The sequence below is a fragment of the Castanea sativa genome, chromosome 3 (genome assembly GCF_040712315.1).
Source record: "Castanea sativa cultivar Marrone di Chiusa Pesio chromosome 3, ASM4071231v1".
Taxonomy (NCBI): domain Eukaryota; kingdom Viridiplantae; phylum Streptophyta; class Magnoliopsida; order Fagales; family Fagaceae; genus Castanea; species Castanea sativa.
In genome coordinates this window covers 20,149,093-20,169,404 of record NC_134015.1, presented here as the reverse complement: position 1 = coordinate 20,169,404, position 20,312 = coordinate 20,149,093, and the positions used below count along the sequence as shown (strand labels likewise).

Genomic DNA, 20,312 nt, shown 5'->3' with positions numbered 1-20,312 from the left:
AGATTGTCAACTTCTTTAAGATATTCTTCTCTCTTCTCGTGTGTATTACCATACTTAGTATTCTAAAAAAAAAATTATTAAGTACCATCAAAAAAAATTGTTATCCTAAAAAAAAAATATTGTTAACCAAAAAAGAATGTCCTTATTTTAAAATTTTATAAAAAAAATTAATTGTGGGCTTGTGGCAATCTAAAATACACACCCGAATAAAAACACCCTTTCTACTCGATTTGTAAATTTGTTGCCCAGTGATTTTACACAGATACATACAGATTACAGAGACACACAGAGAGAAGGACAGAGACAGAGAGATCAGAGATGGGTGACAACCTCTTCGAAGGCTTGCCTCCTCCTTCCCAACAAAAACCACAAGAAGAAGAAGAAGAAAAAAAACAACAACAACGACACAACACTACTACTCCTCCTTCTTTTTCTTCGATTCCAGTCCTCAAGAGCGCACTCAAGCGCCCCAAACCCAAACCCACTGAGCCATTCCCAGAACCAGAAGGTTACTATTCTTTCTTTCCCCACTTTGTTATTTGGAACTGCTTTGCCTTTTGTTTTCAAAACCCAATTTTGGGCTGTTTAGTTCAGCTCTTTAAAAGCAACTAATTTGCATTTTGGAAAATGGGTTTCGTGATTTTCAATTTTGGGTGTTAAGTTCATCTCTCTGAAAGCAACAAAAATCACTTTTTGGAATATGGGTTTCATGAGTTTCAACTTGTCTTGCTTTTTTCATTGTTGTATTTGTCTGATTTTACTTCCATATTTTGTTTGGTTGCTGAGAAAGCCAAAAAAGAAGAAGAAGAAGAGTGTTTTGGGGTCTTAACATTGAAGATTGAATTGAATATCTTGATTCTTTTTCTTGTGTTGCTTTTTTGCATTAACTCAATATGAGTACGGGTCTGTGAGAGATTTTGTGTTTGTCTGGGTTGATGTTCCAGCATGATGCTTGTATATGGACTTTAAGATGATATGCTTTCTGTCGAAGGTTTTGTTGAATTTGAATGACCATAGAGAATGTTTGGTTAGGAAGAAATTGCAGGAAAAGAAAGTAAAAAGATTTTTAAGCTTTGAATTTTTCGTTGTATGTGGAATGCATAATGTACTCAATTGAGCTATGCAAACTACAGTCCTGCTTAGATGAAGTGTACTAGAATAGCAAGACAATACAAGAAATCAAAGCATAGAACCCAAGATGTTGCTACTTTTGCACCTACACGTTCTTAGTGACAAAATAGATCTGAAGAATGTCTCATATTTATGGATTTTGAATTTGTACCATATATAAACTCTGTTTATCTTCTTGTTTGTGTCTCTTATGAAATATTAGTCTCTTGAAATGAAGCTGACATGTTCATTGTAATTCGCAGCTGCTGCACCTGAAAAACGCTTGAGGTTCAAAACCACAACTGATGCCTCAGAGAAGCAAATTATAGACGCCATGCAAAAAATAGCTTTGCATATCAAGAACCCCGCAAAGTTTGGTAAGGCTTCAAAGTTGGCCATCCAGCTGATTCAAGCGGGAAGTGTGAAGCCAGGAACTAGTGATCACTTCTTTGCCATACTAGAAGCTGCAATGTCTTCATCCACTTCTTGTACAGATCCTTCAGTGCGAGCAGATTATCATGCATTGTTCTCCGCCGCACAAGATGTCACAGAAGTAAGATTCTGGTCTTTTTGCATACATGAGTTTATTTTTCTATTAGTTATCACTTTTCAATCTTTTGTTAAGAAGAAAAAATCTTCCTTATCAATTTTCTAAACTTATGTATTGATGTAGTGTCTCAGTAAGAAGCAAAAAAATCAACTAACTACATGGATGATCATGGTGGTGGATGCAAATGATTTATACACTGATGACAGCTTTGTGGTATGAACTTTACTTGTGCTCCCTTATAGTCTTTATATTGGCTGATTCATTTATTTAACAATTTTCTTCATATTTTGAGTTAATGAGAAGCATATTAAGGTATGCAACAAGTTATGTCAAGAATTTAGTATGTCTCAGTTGATGTACCAGCATAATTTTTGTTATCAAAGTCAAATACAGTGCTCTTATCCATTTACAGAATGGGAATATGTACATTGTCAATTTGTGCATGAGTATTTTCCCTTGAACGTCTATGTTGCTTTAATTTTTCGGTAGTTTTAGAAGAATGAAGAAATCTTTGTTTGAATGGGTTGGATATAGAAATCTGATTTAAAATTGTATTTGTAACATCAATTAAGAGCACTTTTTTTTTTTAATCTTATTTAATGAGTTTGTGGTGACATTGATATTGATATGTTACATGTACGAAAAAAGCGATGAGTGGGTACATAACATTAATATGCATGAAGTTAAGTCAGGCTGTTTAAGTGCTTTTCTTTTTGGTGTAAATGAAGATAGAAGAAAATGAGCTTCTTTGGAGACTAGGGGTTTGGTTTTCTTGTGAAGTAGGAAAAGAATTTAAATAAGGTTAAAATCTTTAAAGATATCAAATGTAGTCCTTGTGTTTCTTTAATTCCAGTCCATACAGCCTTTTGGTCATCTTGGCAGTGTTTTCTACAAGGCAACGAAACTTTAATTTCTTTCAGATTATCGACATTGTTTGCCTTTTATGATGAGTATTGATAATATATATTTTATATTGTACGTGTTGCATCTGCTGTTTTGTGTCATGTCATTATATACTACCAAATTTAAGGTTATCAATTATATATGTTGTTTTCTATGTCATATCCTAGTTAATATAACCATAAAATGAACAAAAATTTAATAAAAAACAAAAGATAAAAAAAGGAAAACTATTCCATAGATGTTCTTTGAAAAAAAAAAAAAACTATTTATGTCCTTTTTGGCTTTAAGGCATATTGGAGTTGAAATTATTTTTCCTCTATGGAATGACGTTTATATGATATAAAAGTATGTTTATTTGTTGCTTGCTTTCTGCCAGGGATAATTTGGCTACCAATCAAGTAGCAAAATTTGAAAATCTCAACTTTGTTTCAGCTAAGTCCTTATTTCTTCGATCTTTGTATGATTGGATGAAGGCCTTAGGCAGTGTTGGTCCACTTCGTATTTTTAAGAATTCATACTTAGTTTGCCACATATATGAGTTTTCTTTTGTCAAATGGAAATGATCAGGTATTGTTTGTGGGAGTTGATGTAGGTCTCACTTGGAATTGGATACTATTTGTATTGATCTTTTGAACTATAGATTGTAATTTTTTAAGAGTTCTTGTATATATCCTGTGTACTTAACATTCTCCTCTTACTAATAAAAATTATTCTTTATGTATGATACTACTTCTATAATGCATTAATGTAAATACATCTAAATAATTTGCAGTTACCAAAATAAATTCTTTTTTTGAAATTCTTGTTTTTAGATTTGGCTCATGTAAACATTGAGTCAATTGCTATTGTTTGAGATTAGACTATCTAAACACATGGCATGGCTGTGGGTTCAGGTAGTATGGGGTGTCTTGTGATGTAAAGCTTTTAAAATTTTGGAGGTAGAAGACGGCATGATGGCACTGTACTTAGGTGTACATAAACCCATCTGTCAAGCTTGCTGAGATGCTAACATAGAAAGACAAATACAAACTTACATGATTGATTTCAAAAACAATGTAGTTAAACAACATGATGAGTTTATGTTATATATTGTTTGAATAATGATTATTTATTATATCCAAATAACTGAAATTTTTGGGATAAGTGGTAATTTATCATGGTATCAAACCAGGTAGTTGTGAGCTTGAGACTGGTCTCTAATCTACCTCCTTTTTAAAAATTCAATGTATTGAGCTCCACTTATAAAGGGGAAGTCTGGGTCCACACATGAAAGACGAGTGTTAGAATAATGATTAAATTTATCATTTTCTAACATTTTAAGCTTTTGGAATAGGTCTAATTTCCTCCTCAAATTAGTGTCTTGATATTTTGGTTTGGCTAAAAAATCATGCATGAAATTTGCTAATAGCAAAGTGCGGAAAGATAATATTACTAAAAATTGTTGAATATAATAATCTCATTTAGCTGTATGTTTAACGTCGAAAAAAACAAAATTATATGAACAATAAAATTAGGGATAAGCTATTATTATTTCATGCATCTAACTTTGCTAGCTTTTCAATCATTTCATTTTGGCTATCATTGATTAGATAAGGATGATCTCAAAGCATGACAAGTTAGTAAAAGTACATAACATACTGTACAGTTATGATTCTAGGTACAAAATTGGAGAATTCTACATCATTTTAATGACGAAATTGCTACTTTTGAAGCTCTAGGGATGGGATTGGTAAATTGGCCAAACTTTAAGGACCAAATATGGTGTTTGCCTTTTTTTTTTTCTTCCCCCTGGAAAAAGTTTTTGTTGCCTTAGCTTTGTCACATGCATAATTTTCTTTTTCTTTTCCTCTTTTTTTTTTAGCCAAAGATGAATGTGAGATTACATCTGGCTAGGTCTGCGGGGTCCTTTTGCATACACGGGCTTTCTTACACACACACTTCTACACACTTGCATATGTGAGGAATCTAATAGGTTTTATATGTTGCACCTCATTTGTTTGGACAAGGAGCTTTTGGCTAATTAATGTGAGGGCCAGATTACGTGCTATGTCTTTGGAATGGTCAAAGTCAACTGTTAGGATTGGCATGAAAGTAACCTATTGACAACAGAAGAATTAACCCCAGTGCAAATTGATAATAGTATTTTACCATATGCTTCTTTCTTCAGTCAATCGTGATTGATTTTGCGTTGTATATAAAGTCTTATTTGTTTTGGAATTAACCATGCTTAATTATTTGAAAACACTATGATGCTCCAAAAATTATTATGCAATAGCTTAGTTTCATTGTCAGCTGGTTTGGGAGGAAGGAAATGAATGGAATGGGAAGGAGTGAAAAGAATAATTTTAGAATATTCTTTCTTTTCTTTGTTTGAGAGTTTTAATGGAGGGAATGGAAAGTTCATTTCCTTGTTTGGGAGTTTAAGTTGAAGGGAATAGAATAGGTAAGAGGGAACACTTATTCATTTCTATTCCCTCAAAATCTCAAATTATCATTCCTCCCAAAATTGGGAGGAATTGGAGGGAAAGGAATTAGATTTAATGACTTTTTTACTAAAACTTTCAAAATACCCCAATATATTTAGCCCTTTATTTTAAAATAGAGGTCTAATAGTAATATTGTCATAAAATGATTTCATTCCTTTCCCTCTATGTTATTTCCAAATAAGGTTACTTACCTTCCATTCCTTTCCATTCCTTTATTTTAAAACATTCAAACAAAGTTACTTAATTCTATTCCATTCCTTTTCCTTAAATACATTTTACTCCCAAACAAAGCCTGAGTTATCAGTCTTCTAAACAAGATGGGTTTAAGAACTCTTCCTATTCCTTTTAGCCCTTGGTCTTGGCCCAGCTGGTAAGGGGTGGGGTCTTATAGGGTTAGGTCCTAGGTTTGAATTTTACCAGTCAAAAGAAATAATAAGCATTCCTTCCACCCCCCCCCAAATAGTCCATATAGAGGCTATAGTAGTGCAGTTCCAGATTCAGCTATGAATATTGGTACCAGAAACTGTGAGAGAGGACCAAGAAGGAAATTGTAGTCCAAGGTACAATTCAAACAATCCATTCCAAAGGAGAATAAATATAGAAGATGAAAGAAATGGAGATAGATAAATTTTTATCAGTTTATATATCAAAGAAAAAATGAATAAATAATTAATATGTTGTCAATCTCATGGCTGTTTTGCACATTTTGATTGGTTGTGTGTGGAGCTTGATCCACTGTACACCTTACCATGTGCCGCATGGGCAATTTGTAACCCTAGTAATATTTGAATAAGGCTGTTCTAAATATATATTACTAGATTCTTACATTAGATAATCTTATGCTTTGAAGTCGCCCCTTGGCAAATCGTTGCTGTACATGTTGTAATGAGAAATCTGTGGATCACCTTCTTATTTTTTGTTTGTTAGCTCATTCTTTGTGGGTGCATATGCTTCAGCTATTTGGGATTCATTGGGTCATGCTAAGTTCTGTTGCTAACTTATTATTTTTTTGGCAACAATGGCTTGGGAAACATAATTCCAATATTTGGAATTTCGTTTTTGGCTATGTGGATTATTTGGACTAAACATAATTGGCGTTCTTTGAAGGATACTGAGAAATTTTTGGTTCAATTGATAGATTGGTGCCAGCAGACTCTCTTAGATTGGTCTCAATGTTGGGGGTCTCTTAGACTGTTCTTCTCTTAATGATTTTCTATTGTCTCTTAGCATAGCTTTTTGAGTCCTTTGTTTCTCTATTTTTTGAGTTGTTTTTTGTTCATTATCGTGAACACCCTGTATTCTTTCTTCTATTTTTTTTTTATTAATATTACTTTCTTGCCTAACTTATCAAAATGAAATAAAATAAAATAATAATATTACTTTCTTGCCTATCAAAAAAAAAAAAAATCCTTGTAACTCCTTTTATTATCTTCATTGTAGAAGATGTAGAAGCTCCATTGATAATTTGGGTGAATCACATAAATCTGGTGTTCTTGTGTCTATGCTTTGATCCTTTTTTTCCCCGATCTTGGTTTTTCGCATCTCACAAGTCTTTGGTTTTATGTTTCCTCATTCTTTTTATTGGTAAGTTACACATGCACCAAGTGGTTTTTGAAGTTTGAACCACGATCTCACCCTCTATCCTCTCTTGTGGGAAGAGGAAATTCCCTGAGTTTGTCACTAGTTGTCTAGCACATGATGAATGTGTGTTTAAGTAAAAGATTATCTTCTCGTTGTAGAATTTCATAAATGCTAGGCTTCTTCAGTTATGTTACACTGGGTAAAAGTTTTGGCTTAAAGAGAATCTTAGATTATTCAAGTGGCTAACTAATACAGTACTCAGGATACTAGATTTTGTGCTGGATTGACAAATACCTAGATGAGAGTGCTGATAAGGATATATACATCTCCCATAAAAAGGTTCATAAGTTTTCTCTGAGGAATAACATAGGTAGATCACTAGATGTTTGGAAGGAAAGAGCAATTAAGGCATGTTGACAATTTTACCCTCAAGTTAAGATTTTACTAGGATCACAATAATTCTGAAATATGGTGAAAATGGACATGAAATTGAACAGGGATGTCACCTCCATTAAAATAAGGGCAAAACACAGTTTAGATTCTTTCTGTGTGATGCTTTTTTTTTCTTTTCTTCTTTTTGTGTGTAGACTTTCTGTTTGATGCTAAATATTCATGTTAGTTATATTCTGATCCAAGGCTATAAATCTTGGAGTCAGAGGAACTTTCAAATTTCAAAGACAGCATTTGATTATAATGTTGACTTCCATTGAAAGTCAGAAGAGGCTGCCTCAACGTAGGAAATTATAGACAAGGATTTTAATTCTGTGATCCAATTTTTAGACTTGTTTTGTCTTCTACTCTGATAAGGAAACTGATTAGTGTTCTTTGATTCATTATACTTGTCATTATCATGGTACATCATTGCCTAAGATATTTTTGCAGTTCTATTATATGGATTTATGTATGAAAATCCATAAGAAAACGTCGTAAAATCAGTAATAACTGTAATTAAATAAATAAACATAAGCACATTTTTTGTTGTTCAGCTGAAATTTTATTTTCTTCCGATTATTGTATCTAGATTTTTATTTTATTTTTGTCTGAATGTAATACACTTATTTATAATAGATCGAAAGCTCATGTCCACATGATTTTTTTTTTTTTATAGAAAAATTATGTTGTATGGGAACTCATTTTGGTTTCCATTTTTGTATGAGTTTGCCAATTACTTTTAGACAACCTAGAGACAGTGGCTTCAATTGGTTAAGTGGTTTTTGGGACTTGAATTTATCTTTGTTCCTGCCAAGGGCCTTGAGCTCAACTGACACCTCATGGTCTTTCCAACAGAGATGTTTAGGATTCAAATAGCCCCTCCCCTATTTTTACTACCAAATATTTCTCTGTTCTTGCGAGTGCAGCGGAAAGTTTTACTTGTAAGCCGTGATGAAGAATGTTCTATTTACTTCCTGGTTGTCATCCAATTGATGATGACGTATAGGCATATAGGCATCGAGTTTTGTTATGGTGTGTTTCTAATGCTGCTTGGATGATGTAGATCTTGATTTTTGATGCATCGTGTTTTTATTTTTATCTTTTCATATAGGAAATTCCAAGTACAATTTGTGCATCTTATCATATCTTAGTTTTGGGGTATAGCTTGGCCCAAGGATTGATAATGACAGACATGTTATAGTACTTCATTTTTCGTAGTCCTGAACTACCAACATATGTTTCATATTTTTTTTAACCATGGCTGACTATTCGTTTTGTCCATATAGTTTTCAAAAACAGCTGGACGGATTAAAGAAGCCATAGCTAATCTCCCTGTTGCAACTGAGGATGATGACAGAGATGAAGCGGCAGCTCTGCAAGATGAAACAGAATCGACAGATGAAGATGGTGCAATGAAGCTGGATGTATTAGTTGGTGTTCCAGCTGAAGAACATTTGGAAGAGTCCGATCCATTTGGGCTCGACGCTATGCTCTCTACTGTAGTTAAAAAAGGTTTCATTAAGGGAAAGAAAGATGCAACAGCCAAGATCAATGTGGAAGTAGAAGAGAATAAAAGATTCATCAAGTCACAAAGGGAGGCCTTGATTACATGTCTTGAGATTGCTGCTCGAAGATATAAGACTCCGTGGTAATAGTCAATCAATGCCTACTTACGAGGAAATGTTTCTCGAGTTTCTTAAATGCTCATGCTTTGTGCCTTCTCTAATGTATTTTTTATAAATTTTTTATCCTAAAGAGTTTAGTTTTTTTCTCTTTTGTAGGTGCCAAACAGTTATAGACATCTTAGTTAAGCACGCATTTGATAACGTAGCGAGGTTCACAACTCGACAAAGGGATGCCATAGAGAAACTTTGGGCTTCTATACGAGAACAACAAACTCGTAGGAAGCAAGGGAAATCTGTAAATGGGAAACTTGATGTTAATGGATTTGAATGGCTTCAGCAAAAATATTCTACTGAAAAGATCAGCATTCGGCATTCTGTTGGAGGTAGTGGAGATCGTCGTGCCCAGCAGTGGCTTGGTTAAAACTTCGTATATCATCATGTAGGAGCCAACAAACGCTCTTAACACCTCAACCTGAAAATGGGGGAAAAAGATCATTGAGAATCTATTTGTTCAAATGTAAATTGCATTTTCTTAATTGATACGTTAAAATATCATTTAGAAGTTTCCACTTCCATGATTAAGGTAAATAATCTTAATTGATATGTTATAATCTTCACAGATGAGAGGTCAACATTTACTACTAACTTGTTATTTTAGTTAATTTTGGAACTTTGATGATATTTGTGAATTTTTCATTTTCTTTATATATAAATTTTAAATATTACATGGTGCATGCAAAGTACTGGTGGAGATAAAACTTGTTGTACATGATAAGCAAGCTACACACATGGATACATCTTTACATTTGGGTTTTATACATTTAGGCAAAACCCATATGAGTAGTCTCAATTGAGGATCTTGTTGCAAATTCAATTATGATTATAAATATATATAACCACTCTTTATAACTTTGCTAGCTTTCCAATCATTTCATTTTGGCTATCATTGATTAGATAAGGATGATCTCAAAGCATGACGAGTTAGTAAAAGTACATAACATACTGTACACTTATGATTTTAGGGACAAAATTGGAGAATTCTACGTCATTTTAATGAAGAAATTGCTACTTTTGAAGCTCTAGGGATGGATTGGTAAATTGGCCAAACTTTAAGGACCAAATATAGTGTTTGCCTTTTTTTATTCCTTCCCCCTGGAAAAAGTTTTTGTCGCCGTAGCTTTGTCACATGCATAATTTTCTTTTTCTTTTTCTCTTTTTTTTAGCCAAAGATGAATGTGAGATTACATCTGGCTAGGTCTGCAGGGTCCTTTTGCAAACACATGCTTTCTTACACACACTTCTACACACTTGCATATGTGAGGAATTTAATAGGTTTTAGATGTTGCACCTCATTTGTTTGGACAAGGAGCTTTTAGCTAATTAATGTGAGGGCCATATTACGTGCTATGTCTTTGGAATGGTCAAAGATCAACTGTTAGGATTGGCATGAAAGTAACCTATTGACAACAGAAGAATTAACCACAGTGCAAATTGATAATAGTATTTTACTATGCTTCTTTCTTGAGTCAATCTTGATTGATTTTGCGTTGTATATAAAGTCTTATTTGTTTTGGAATTAACCATGCTTAATTATTTTAAAACACAATGATGCTCCAAAAATTATTATGCAATAGCTTAGTTTCATTGACAGCTGGTTTGGGAGGAATGAATGAAAAGAATAATTTTAGAATATTCTTTCATTTCTTTGTTTGAGAGTTTTAATGGAAGGAATGGAAAATTCATTTTCTTGTTTGGGAGTTTAAGTTAGAGGGAATAGAATGGGTAAGAATGAACACTTACTCCTCTCTATTCCCTCAAAATCTCAAATTTTCATTCCTCCTAAAATTGGGAGGAATTGGGGGGATAGGAATTAGATTTAATGATTTTTTTTTACTAGAACTTCCAAAATACCCCTATATATTTAGCTTTTTATTTTAAAATAAGGGTCTAACAATAATATTATTATAAAATGATTCCATTCATTTCTCTCTATGTTACTCCTAAACAAGGTTACTTACCTTCTATTCCTTTATTTTAAAACATGCAAACAAAATTACTTAATTCTATTCAATTCTTTTCCCTTACTTAAATACACTTTACTCCCAAACAAAGCCTGAGTTATCAGTCTTCTAAACAAGATGGATTTTAGAACTCTTCCTTTTCCTTTTAGCCCTTGGTCTTGGCCCAGCTGGTAAGAGGTGGGGTCTTATAGGGTTAGGTCCTAGGTTTGAATGTTACTAGTCAAAAGAAATAGACATTCCTTTCCCCCCAAATAGTCCATATAGAGGCTATAGTAGTGCAGTTCCAGATTCAGCTATGAATATTGGTACCAGAAACTACGAGAAAGGACCAAGAAGGAAATTGTAGTCCAAGGTAAAATTCAAACAATCCATTCCAAAGGAGAATAAATATAGAAGATGAAAGAAATGGAGACAGATAAATTTTTATCAGTTTATATATCAAAGAAAAAATGAATAAATAATTAATCTGTTGTCAACCTCATGGCTGTTTTGCACATTTTGATTGGTTGTGTGTGGAGCTTGATCTACTGTACACCTTACCATGTGCCGCATGGACAATTTGCAACCCTAGTAATATTTGAATAAGGCTGTACTAAATATATATTACCAAATTCCTACATTGGATAATTTTATGCTTCAAGGTCGCCCCTTGGCAAATCATTGTTATGCATGTTGTAATGAGGAATTTGTGGATCACCTTCTTATTTTTTGTTTGTTAGCTCATTCTCTGTGGGTGCATATGCTTTAGCTATTTGGGATTCATTGGGTCATGCCAGGTTCTGTTGCTAACTTATTATTTTGATGGCAACAATGGCTTGGGAAACATAATTCCGATATTTGGAATTTGGTTTCAGGTTGTCTGATGTGGATTATTTGAACAAAACATAATCAGCGTTCTTTCAAGGATACTGAGAAATCTTTTGCTCAGTTGATTGATTGGTGCCAGTGGACTCCCTTAGATTGGTCTCGGTGTTGGGGTTTCTAGGACTATTCTTCTCTTAATGATTTTCTATTCTCTCTTAGCATAGCTTTTTGAGTCCTTCGTTTCTCTATTTTTTGTGTTGTTTTTTGTTCATTATCGTGAACACCCTATATTCTTTCTTCTATTTCTTTTTTAATGATATTACTTTCTTGCCTAATGAGTGGGTGGTAGACAGATACTTGATTCAGTCATTATTGCTAATGAATGTGTTGATAGTAGGGTGAAGAGTAAGATTTTGGGGGTTATTTGTAAATTATATATTGAGAAAACCTATGATCATGTGAATTGGGAGGCTCTTCTAGATTTGTTGAAGAGAATGGGATTCGGGGAGAGGTGGTGTAGGTGGATCCGCACTTGCATATCTACAGTCCAATTTTCTGTTTTGTTTAATGGGTCCCCAGTTGATTTTTTTGGGAGCTCGAGGGGATTGAGACAAAGGGACCCACTATCTCCCATGCTGTTTCTGGTACTGATGGAGGTCTTTAGTAGGATGATGAAAAGAGTTGAAGGGGCTGGTTTGACCCGAGATTTTAGGGCTAATGGTAGACGGGGTGGAGGGGTATGCGTCTCGCATCTGTTGTTTGCGGATGACACGATTATGTTCTGCGATGTAGATGAGGAATAGATTCTACATGTCCAGATGCTTCTTCTTTGTTTCTAGGCAGTGACAGGTTTAAAGGTTAATGCGTTAAAGAGTGAGATGGTTCCCATTGGGGAGGTTCCTAATGTCCATGTCTTGGCAGAAATCTTGGGCTGCCGGATTGGATCTTTGCCTATGACCTATCTTGGTATGCCATTGGGGGCATCCCACAAGTCTCCTACTATTTGGAATCCTATCTTGGAGAAAATTGAGTGTAAGTTGGCCGGATTTAAGAAGATGTATTTGTCAAAAGGTGGAAGACTGATGCTGCTTAAAAGTACATTAGCGAGTCTTCCTACTTATTTTCTATCCCTTTTTACCATCCCTACCCATGTGGCCAATAAAATTGAGAGGCTGCAAATGGATTTTTTGTGAGGGGATTCCAAGACTCATTTGGTGGGATGGAACAAAGTGTGTGCACCTTTGGAAAATGGTGGGTTAGGAGTAAGGAAATTAACTACTTTTAATAAAACCCTATTAGGGAAGTGGTTATGGCGATTTGGGATTGAGAAGGCAAGGCTTTGGAGAAGGGTTGTAGTTCTAAAGTTTGGAGTAGAATTGGGGGGGGGGGGGGGGATGGACCTCCAAGCTAGATAGAGGGGTTCATGGGTGCGGTTTGTAGAGAAGTACACGTATGGGTTGGGAGGAATTTAGCAAAAATTTTCTATTTGAGGTAGGGGCAGGAGATAGAGTTAAGCTTTGGACAGATCAATGGTGTGGGGATTCTCCACTTAAATTGATTTTTCTGAGTGTGTATGAGATTGCCTCCAATAAAGAGGCATCGGTGGCCTCTTCTCTTGATCGGTTGGGGATAGGAGAACGGAGAAGCTGGGGTGTTCGGTTTATTCAAAGACCAAATGATTGGGAAATGGGTGGGGTGGAGGAATTTCTCTGTACTTTGGCTTCAAATTTACCTCCCAATGAGAATGGTGATCGTTTGCGATGGAAATTGACAAAGAATGAGGATTTTGATGTCTGATCGTTCTATAATAAGTTACGAAGTCCCTTACCCATAATATTTCCTTGGAAAGGAGTCTAGAAGGTTAAGGCTCCTCGGCGTGTCTCCTTCTTTGTGTGGACTGTTGTATGGGATAAGATCCTTACAGGTGACAATTTGAGGGGTAGAGGGATGAATTTTGTTGACTGGTGCATTATGTGCCGTTGTAATAGGGAGACGGTGGATCATTTGCTACTTCATTGTGGTAAGGCTTATCGGTTGTGGAGTTTGGTCTTTAGATTGTTTGGGATTTCTTGGGTCTTGCCAAGATCGGTTGTGGATACGCTCTTTGGTTGGCGGAATTGGCTTGGAAAGCATTTGTCTAGCATTTGGAATTTAGCTCTATTGTGCTTATAGTGGTGTCTTTGGAGGGAGCCAAATAGGAGGACGTTTGAGGACATGGAAAGTTCGGATGATCAGTTATTGGCTTCTTTCAGTAGCTCTCTGTTTGACTGGTCTAGGGCTTTGGGACTCACCTCTAGTGATTCTCTCCCCATGTTCCTTAGCTCTCTCCTTTGTAATTAGTTTCTTTTCCTTCTCTTTTTCTCTCTTGTGTTTCTTATCTCTTTGTAATTTTCCCTCTGCCTTATGTTTTTCTACATAAGATAGTGTTTTTGAATATACTTCTTTATTACTTATCAAAAAAAAAAAAAAAGATTGATTGTACTGCTCCTCAAGCACACACGGGTGTTTCCTTTTTTAACAATAAAATTTTCATTACTTATCAAATATATATATATATATATATATATATATATATATATTACTTTCTTGCCTATCCAAAAAAAAAAAAATCCTTGTAACTCCTTTTATAATCTTCATTGTAGAAGATGCAGAAGCTCCATTGATAATTTGGGTGAATCTCATAAATCTTGTGTTCTTGTGTCTATGCTTTGATCCTTTTTTTCCTCGATCTTGGTTTTTCGCATCTCACAGATCTTTGGTTTCATGTTTCCTCGTTCTTTTTAATTTTATTGGTAAGTTACACATGCACCAAGTGGTTTTTGAAGTTTGAACCACAATCTCACCCTCTATCCCCTCTTGTGGGAAGAGGAAATTCCCTGAGTTTGTCACTAGTTGTCTTGCACATGATCAATGTGTGTTTAAGTAAAAGATTATTTTTTCCTTGTAGTAGAATTTCATAAATATGCTAGTCTTCTTCACTTATGATACACTGGGAAAAAGTTTTGGCTTAAAGAGAAGCTTAGATCATTCAAGTGGCTGACTAATACAGTACTCAGGATGCTAGATTTTGTGCTGGATTGACAAACACCTAGATGAGAGTGCTGATAAGGATATATACGTCTCCCCTAAAAAGGTTCATAAGTTTACTCTGAGGAATAACATAGGTAGATCACTAGATGTTTGTAAGGAAAGAGCAATTAAGGCATGCTGACAATTTTATCCTCAAGTTAAGATCTTACTAGGATCACAATAATTCTGAATTATGGTGAAAATGGACATATGAAAATGAACAGGGATGTCACCTCCATTAAAATAAGGGCAAAACACAGTTTAGATTCTTTCTGTGTGATGCTTTTTTTTTTTTTTTTGTTCGTAGACTTTCTGTTTGATGTTAAATATTCCTGTTAGTTATATTCTGACCCAAGGCTATAAATCTTGGAGTCGGAAGAACTTTCAAATTTCAAAGACAGCATTTGATTATAATGTTGACTTCTATTGAAAGTCAGAAGAGGCTGTCTCAACGAAGGAAATTATAGGCAAGGATTTTAATTCTGTGATCCGAATTTTAGACTCGTTTTGTCTTCTACTCTGATTAGGAAACTGATAAGCGTTCTTTGATTCATTTTACTTGTCATTATCATGGTACATCATTGCCTAAGATTTTTCTGCAGTTTTATTATATAGATATATGTATGAAAATCCATTAGAAAACAGCGTAAAATCAGTAATAACTGTAATTAAATAAATAAACATTAGCACATTTTTTGTTGTTCAGCTTAAAATTTATTCTCTTCAGATAATTGTATCTAGATTTTTATTATTATTATTTTTGTCTGAATGTAATACACTTAACTACAATAGATTGAAAGCTCATGTCCACATGAAAAATTATGTTTTTTATTTTTTATTTTATAGAGAAATTGTGTTGTATGGGAACTCATTTTGGTTTCCATTTTAGTATGAGTTTGCCAATTACTTTTAGACAACCTAGAGACAATGGCTTCAATTGGTTAAGTGGTTTTTGGGACTTGAATTTATCTTTGTTCCTGCCAAGGGCCTTGAGCTCAATTGACATCTCATGGTCTTTCCAACAGAGATGTTTAGGATTCAAATAGCCCCTCCCCTATTTTTACTACCAAATATTTCTCTGTTCTTGCGAGTGCAGCGGAAAGTTTTACTTGTAAGCCGTGATGAAGAATGTTCTATTTACTTCCTGGTTGTCATCCAATTGATGATGACGTATAGGCATATAGGCATCGAGTTTTGTTATGGTGTGTTTCTAATGCTGCTTGGATGATGTAGATCTTGATTTTTGATGCATCGTGTTTTTATTTTTATCTTTTCATATAGGAAATTCCAAGTACAATTTGTGCAGCTTATCATATCTTAGTTTTGGGGTATAGCTTGGCCCAAGGATTGATAATGACGGACATGTTATAGTACTTCATTTGTGGTAGTCCTGAACTACCAACATATGTTTCATATTTTTTTTAACCATGGCTGACTATTCGTTTTGTCCATATAGTTTTCAAAAACAGCTGGACGGATTAAAGAAGCCACAGCTAATCTCCCTGTTGTAACTGAGGATGATGACAGAGATGAAGCGGCAGCTCTGCAAGATGAAACAGAATCGACAGATGAAGATGGTGCAATGAAGCAGGATGTATTAGTTGGTGTTCCAGCTGAAGAACATTTGGAAGAGTCCGATCCATTTGGGCTCGACGCTATGCTTTCTACTGTAGTTAAAAAAGGTTTCATGAAGGGAAAGAAAGATGCAACAGCCAAGATCAATGTGGAAGTAGAAGAGAATAAAAGATTCATCAAGTCACAAAGGGAGGCCTTGATTACATGTCTTGAGATTGCTGCTCGAAGATATAAGACTCCGTGGTAATAGTCAATGCCTACTTACGAGGAAATGTTTCTCGAGTTTCTTAAATGCTCATGCTTTGTGCCTTCTCTAATGTATTTTTTATAAATTTTTTAGCCTAAAGAGCTTAGTTTTTTTTCTCTTTTGTAGGTGCCAAACAGTTATAGACATCTTAGTTAAGCACGCATTTGATAACGTAGCGAGGTTCACAACTCGACAAAGGGATGCCATAGAGAAACTTTGGGCTTCTATACGAGAACAACAAACTCGTAGGAAGCAAGGGAAATCTGTAAATGGGAAACTTGATGTTAATGGATTTGAATGGCTTCAGCAAAAATATTCTACTAAAAAGATCAGCATTCGGCATTCTGTTGGAGGTAGTGGAGATCGTCGTGCCCAGCAGTGGCTTGGTTAAAACTTTGTATATCATCTTGTAGGAGCCAACAAACCCTCTTAACCCCTCAACCAGAAAATGGGGGGAAAAAGACCATTGAGAATCTATTTGTTCAAATGTAAATTGCATTATCTTAATTGATACGCTAAGATATCATTTAGAAGTCTCTACTTATACGATTAAAGTAAATAATCTTAATTGATATATTATAATCTTCACTAATAAGATGCCGACATTCACCACTAACTTGTTATTTTAGTTAATTCTGGAACTTCGATGATATTTGTGAAATTTTCATTTTCTTTATATATAAATTTTAAATATTACATGGTGCACGCAAAGTACTAGTGGACATAAAACTTGTTGTACATGATAAACAAGCTACACGCATGGATACATCTTTACATTTAGGCAAAACCCATATGAGTAGTCTCAAAGGAGGATCTTGTCACAAATTCAATTATGATTATAAATATATATATAACCACTCTTTATAACCTGTAGAGAATTAAAAAATGCTAAAGCTACATCAGTAGTTTGTAATAATGTTGTAAAATAATTTGTGTCTGTAATATTACTCTAGATATACATATGCAATTATTATCATACATCTCATTTTGTGCAATAACAGTGGCGACCGAACTCATTTTTCACACATTTTCCAGTGAGAAAGAAGTGTGGCTTCGTACTTCCATTATAGAAGTGTATCTTCCCACATCTCACATGACAAGTTTTGTGATCGCTGCATGTCAAAGCCCAATCACTTTCATATCGTTCTCTTAAGTATTTGTTCAGATCCTTCACTAAAGCAGAAACAGAAGCCATTTGACGAACCTTTATTCACACATGTTTCAAAGATTAGTTTCACCTTTGGGTACGTTTTCTTGCATTTATTAACACATAAAGTCCTTATTGCATGTCATTCTCATACTTTTTAGTTCAGGGAAGAAAAAACTCTATAGGTTTTCTATTACGAAAAAACTCTATAGATTTTAGTGGTTGTGGTCTAACTACTTTTTGTTCTTCACTAAAGCAGAAACAGAAGGAATCCGAGGAATCTTGTCTCACACACGTTGCAAAGATAACTTTCTCATCGGGATAAGTCCCCTCGCATCTCTCCATACAGATTGAATGCCTTTTGCATTTCTTTGTCAAATCATGTAGTTTAGCCTTAGGAATTGGAAGTCCTATCATAGAAAGAGATATTGAAGAGCAAAATTAAAAATAAAATATAATATAATAGAAATGTTGAAACTTTATGATTGTCTCCCTCCCGCCCCCACCCCAAGAAAAAGTCTTCACCATGCTTTACCCCTTTTTTTTTTAATTTTATTTTAAAATATTGGTTTGAGTCATTGGAGGTTGGGTTTCTATGTAATGACAATTTTCTTTTGCCCAAGCGTTATATCATGAGTTTGAGTATGGAATCAACCTCTCTTAAAATTTAAAATTTAGGGTAAGACTACATGTGAATCACCTTTCTTAGACCTTAACAAAAAAAAGTCTTGTACATTGGGTGTGATCTATTTTATGCATTAAGTCATTAGAAAACTCATATATGTTAAAAGTGTTGGAGTAAGTGTGTTTCAAACACTTAACCTTTGCTTTGTGTCCCACATTTATTAGAAATAAACCTTGTTATAAGTTTATAAGCCTTTGCATATCTTAAGTGGTAAGTTGGAGTACAATGGGTCAGGTGTTGGCTTGGGCTTGGTTCTGTTATATCTCTTTTGGGCCTCATTCCTTTTCCCTTTCTTTTCATTTTTACCCAATTCAGTTCAGCCTGTTGGAGGCATTTAATGTGTTGCCCATTGGGCATGCACAGTAACTGTTGGAACAGCCCAAGTTCTTTGCTTAGTTGGCTTATAAAACCCTACAACTCACACTATTCACATAAGTCATTCTTCATCTTCTCTAGCCATCTCCCTCCTCTATTTGCTCAAGTTTTTCTGCACAGAAATTTTAGCTTCAATTTTTTTGGTTAATTTTAAGAAAATGCAAGTAAGATTGTCCTTAGTTCTTCTTGCTTGGGTGTGCGTCCAACTTGAAGAATTTGCTATAGTTTAATCCTAAAGGATTGTTCGGCCAAGAGAGCCATTCGCACTGAGTACTACTCCGAGTGGCACAAATCAACCTTTAAAGACAATACATTTTGCGTGATTCTATAGTTTGTGAGATATTTCTAACTTTATCTATTTATTTTTGTTATTGCTAATTTTTAGGGGTTGTATTGTTGAATCAAAACTTGTTTATTTAGCCATATTTTCCTAAAAAAGTACTAGCTCCAAATGTCAAACAATGCTAGATGTAGATGATACCACAATAGTAAATGTGCAATGATCGATGTAGTAGGTGCCAAAGGAATAAGTATGAGGAGATGTGTCATAACAACTAAACCAATACAATAAGAAAATAAATGATCTTGTTTATATTTAATATAATGATGTACCTTTAAATTTGATAGTATACATTCCTTTCTATTAAATAAAAATGACAACAATGGCATAGAGAACAATGGCCTCCAATAGGTCTTATGCTCATACTAAGATTATTGTACAATAAATTATAATAAAAAAAATAAAAAAAAAATTGCAAACAACCTAACCATTGTGCATTACCATGTACAATATTCTAGTCCTCCATTTTGTGGAATCCATGACCAAATAGTGGAATTGAAATTTACTCACCTGTGCTTAAAAGGAAAGTGAACACAAAATAGACACCAAACAAACATGCATTTAAGAGTCTTAGTCATATTTTCCTCCCTCCTAATAACTAGGATTGATAAGGGGGTATTTATCATGGTTTTAAAAACCGAACCGTAAATAAAACCGTTTTTTTTTCAAAATTTCCGGTTTTGACCGGTTATTGACCGGTTTTGAGACATATAACCGGACCGGACTGCACCGGTTTTTCCGGTTGAACCGGTCGGACCGGCCGGTCCGGTCCGGTTTTTAAAACAGTGGTATTTATAGTAAAAGTGACTACATTTCACTCTTTTTTATTATTATTATTATTCACTTGACTTTAGACTCATCCTAGAGTTAGGCATGATCAAACGGTCAAATGTTTAGTCAAATCTTGGTCAAAGGAGTTTGAGAGATGCATATGAGTATAATAAAATGGAAATCGTGGTTGTTTTAATTTTTCAGTTTTGGTTTTTTATTTTTTATTTTTGGTTGATCAGTTTAATCAAACTTGGCCAACAAACATAAAGCTTGTGCATACATCATCCAATATAGAAACATTAATTTAATTATTATGATTTCCCAAATTTCTAAATGAAAAATGCAATTTTTATAATTTTCAAAGCTCAAACTATTTTTTTTTCTTGCAAATCAAAGAAGGACAAAATATGGTATCGACACATATAAAATTTGAATACCTGAATCAAATTTCTACATAATTTTCGGCACTATTGTTTTCTCTACTATGATGGTATTATTTGATGGCATTGGGTGGCATACATCCTTAGATTGTGTTGGAGAGAACTTTTTAGGAAGATTCCAATTGAGTAGTTAATAAAACAAATTATTAGG

The 20,312-nt window shown here is 34.3% G+C and overlaps 2 protein-coding genes across 2 annotated transcripts; both read left to right on the top strand.

Annotated features, from left to right (window-relative positions):
- The first annotated feature begins 233 nt into the window (after nucleotides 1-233).
- Nucleotides 234-9,418, top strand: LOC142629947 (uncharacterized). Its single transcript, XM_075803995.1, has 5 exons — nucleotides 234-508; nucleotides 1,374-1,663; nucleotides 1,784-1,873; nucleotides 8,349-8,710; nucleotides 8,844-9,418. The coding sequence occupies exons 1-5, from the start codon at nucleotides 319-321 to the stop codon at nucleotides 9,106-9,108; spliced, it is 1,197 nt and encodes a 398-aa protein (XP_075660110.1). The 5' UTR covers nucleotides 234-318; the 3' UTR covers nucleotides 9,109-9,418.
- Nucleotides 9,419-12,964: 3,546 nt separating this feature from the next.
- On the top strand, nucleotides 12,965-16,804 carry LOC142628642 (uncharacterized). The gene is made up of 3 exons (XM_075802693.1): nucleotides 12,965-13,303; nucleotides 16,038-16,399; nucleotides 16,530-16,804. Exons 1-3 carry the CDS (start codon nucleotides 12,965-12,967, stop codon nucleotides 16,792-16,794), a joined length of 966 nt encoding a protein of 321 aa, XP_075658808.1. The 3' UTR covers nucleotides 16,795-16,804.
- Nucleotides 16,805-20,312: the final 3,508 nt, after the last annotated feature.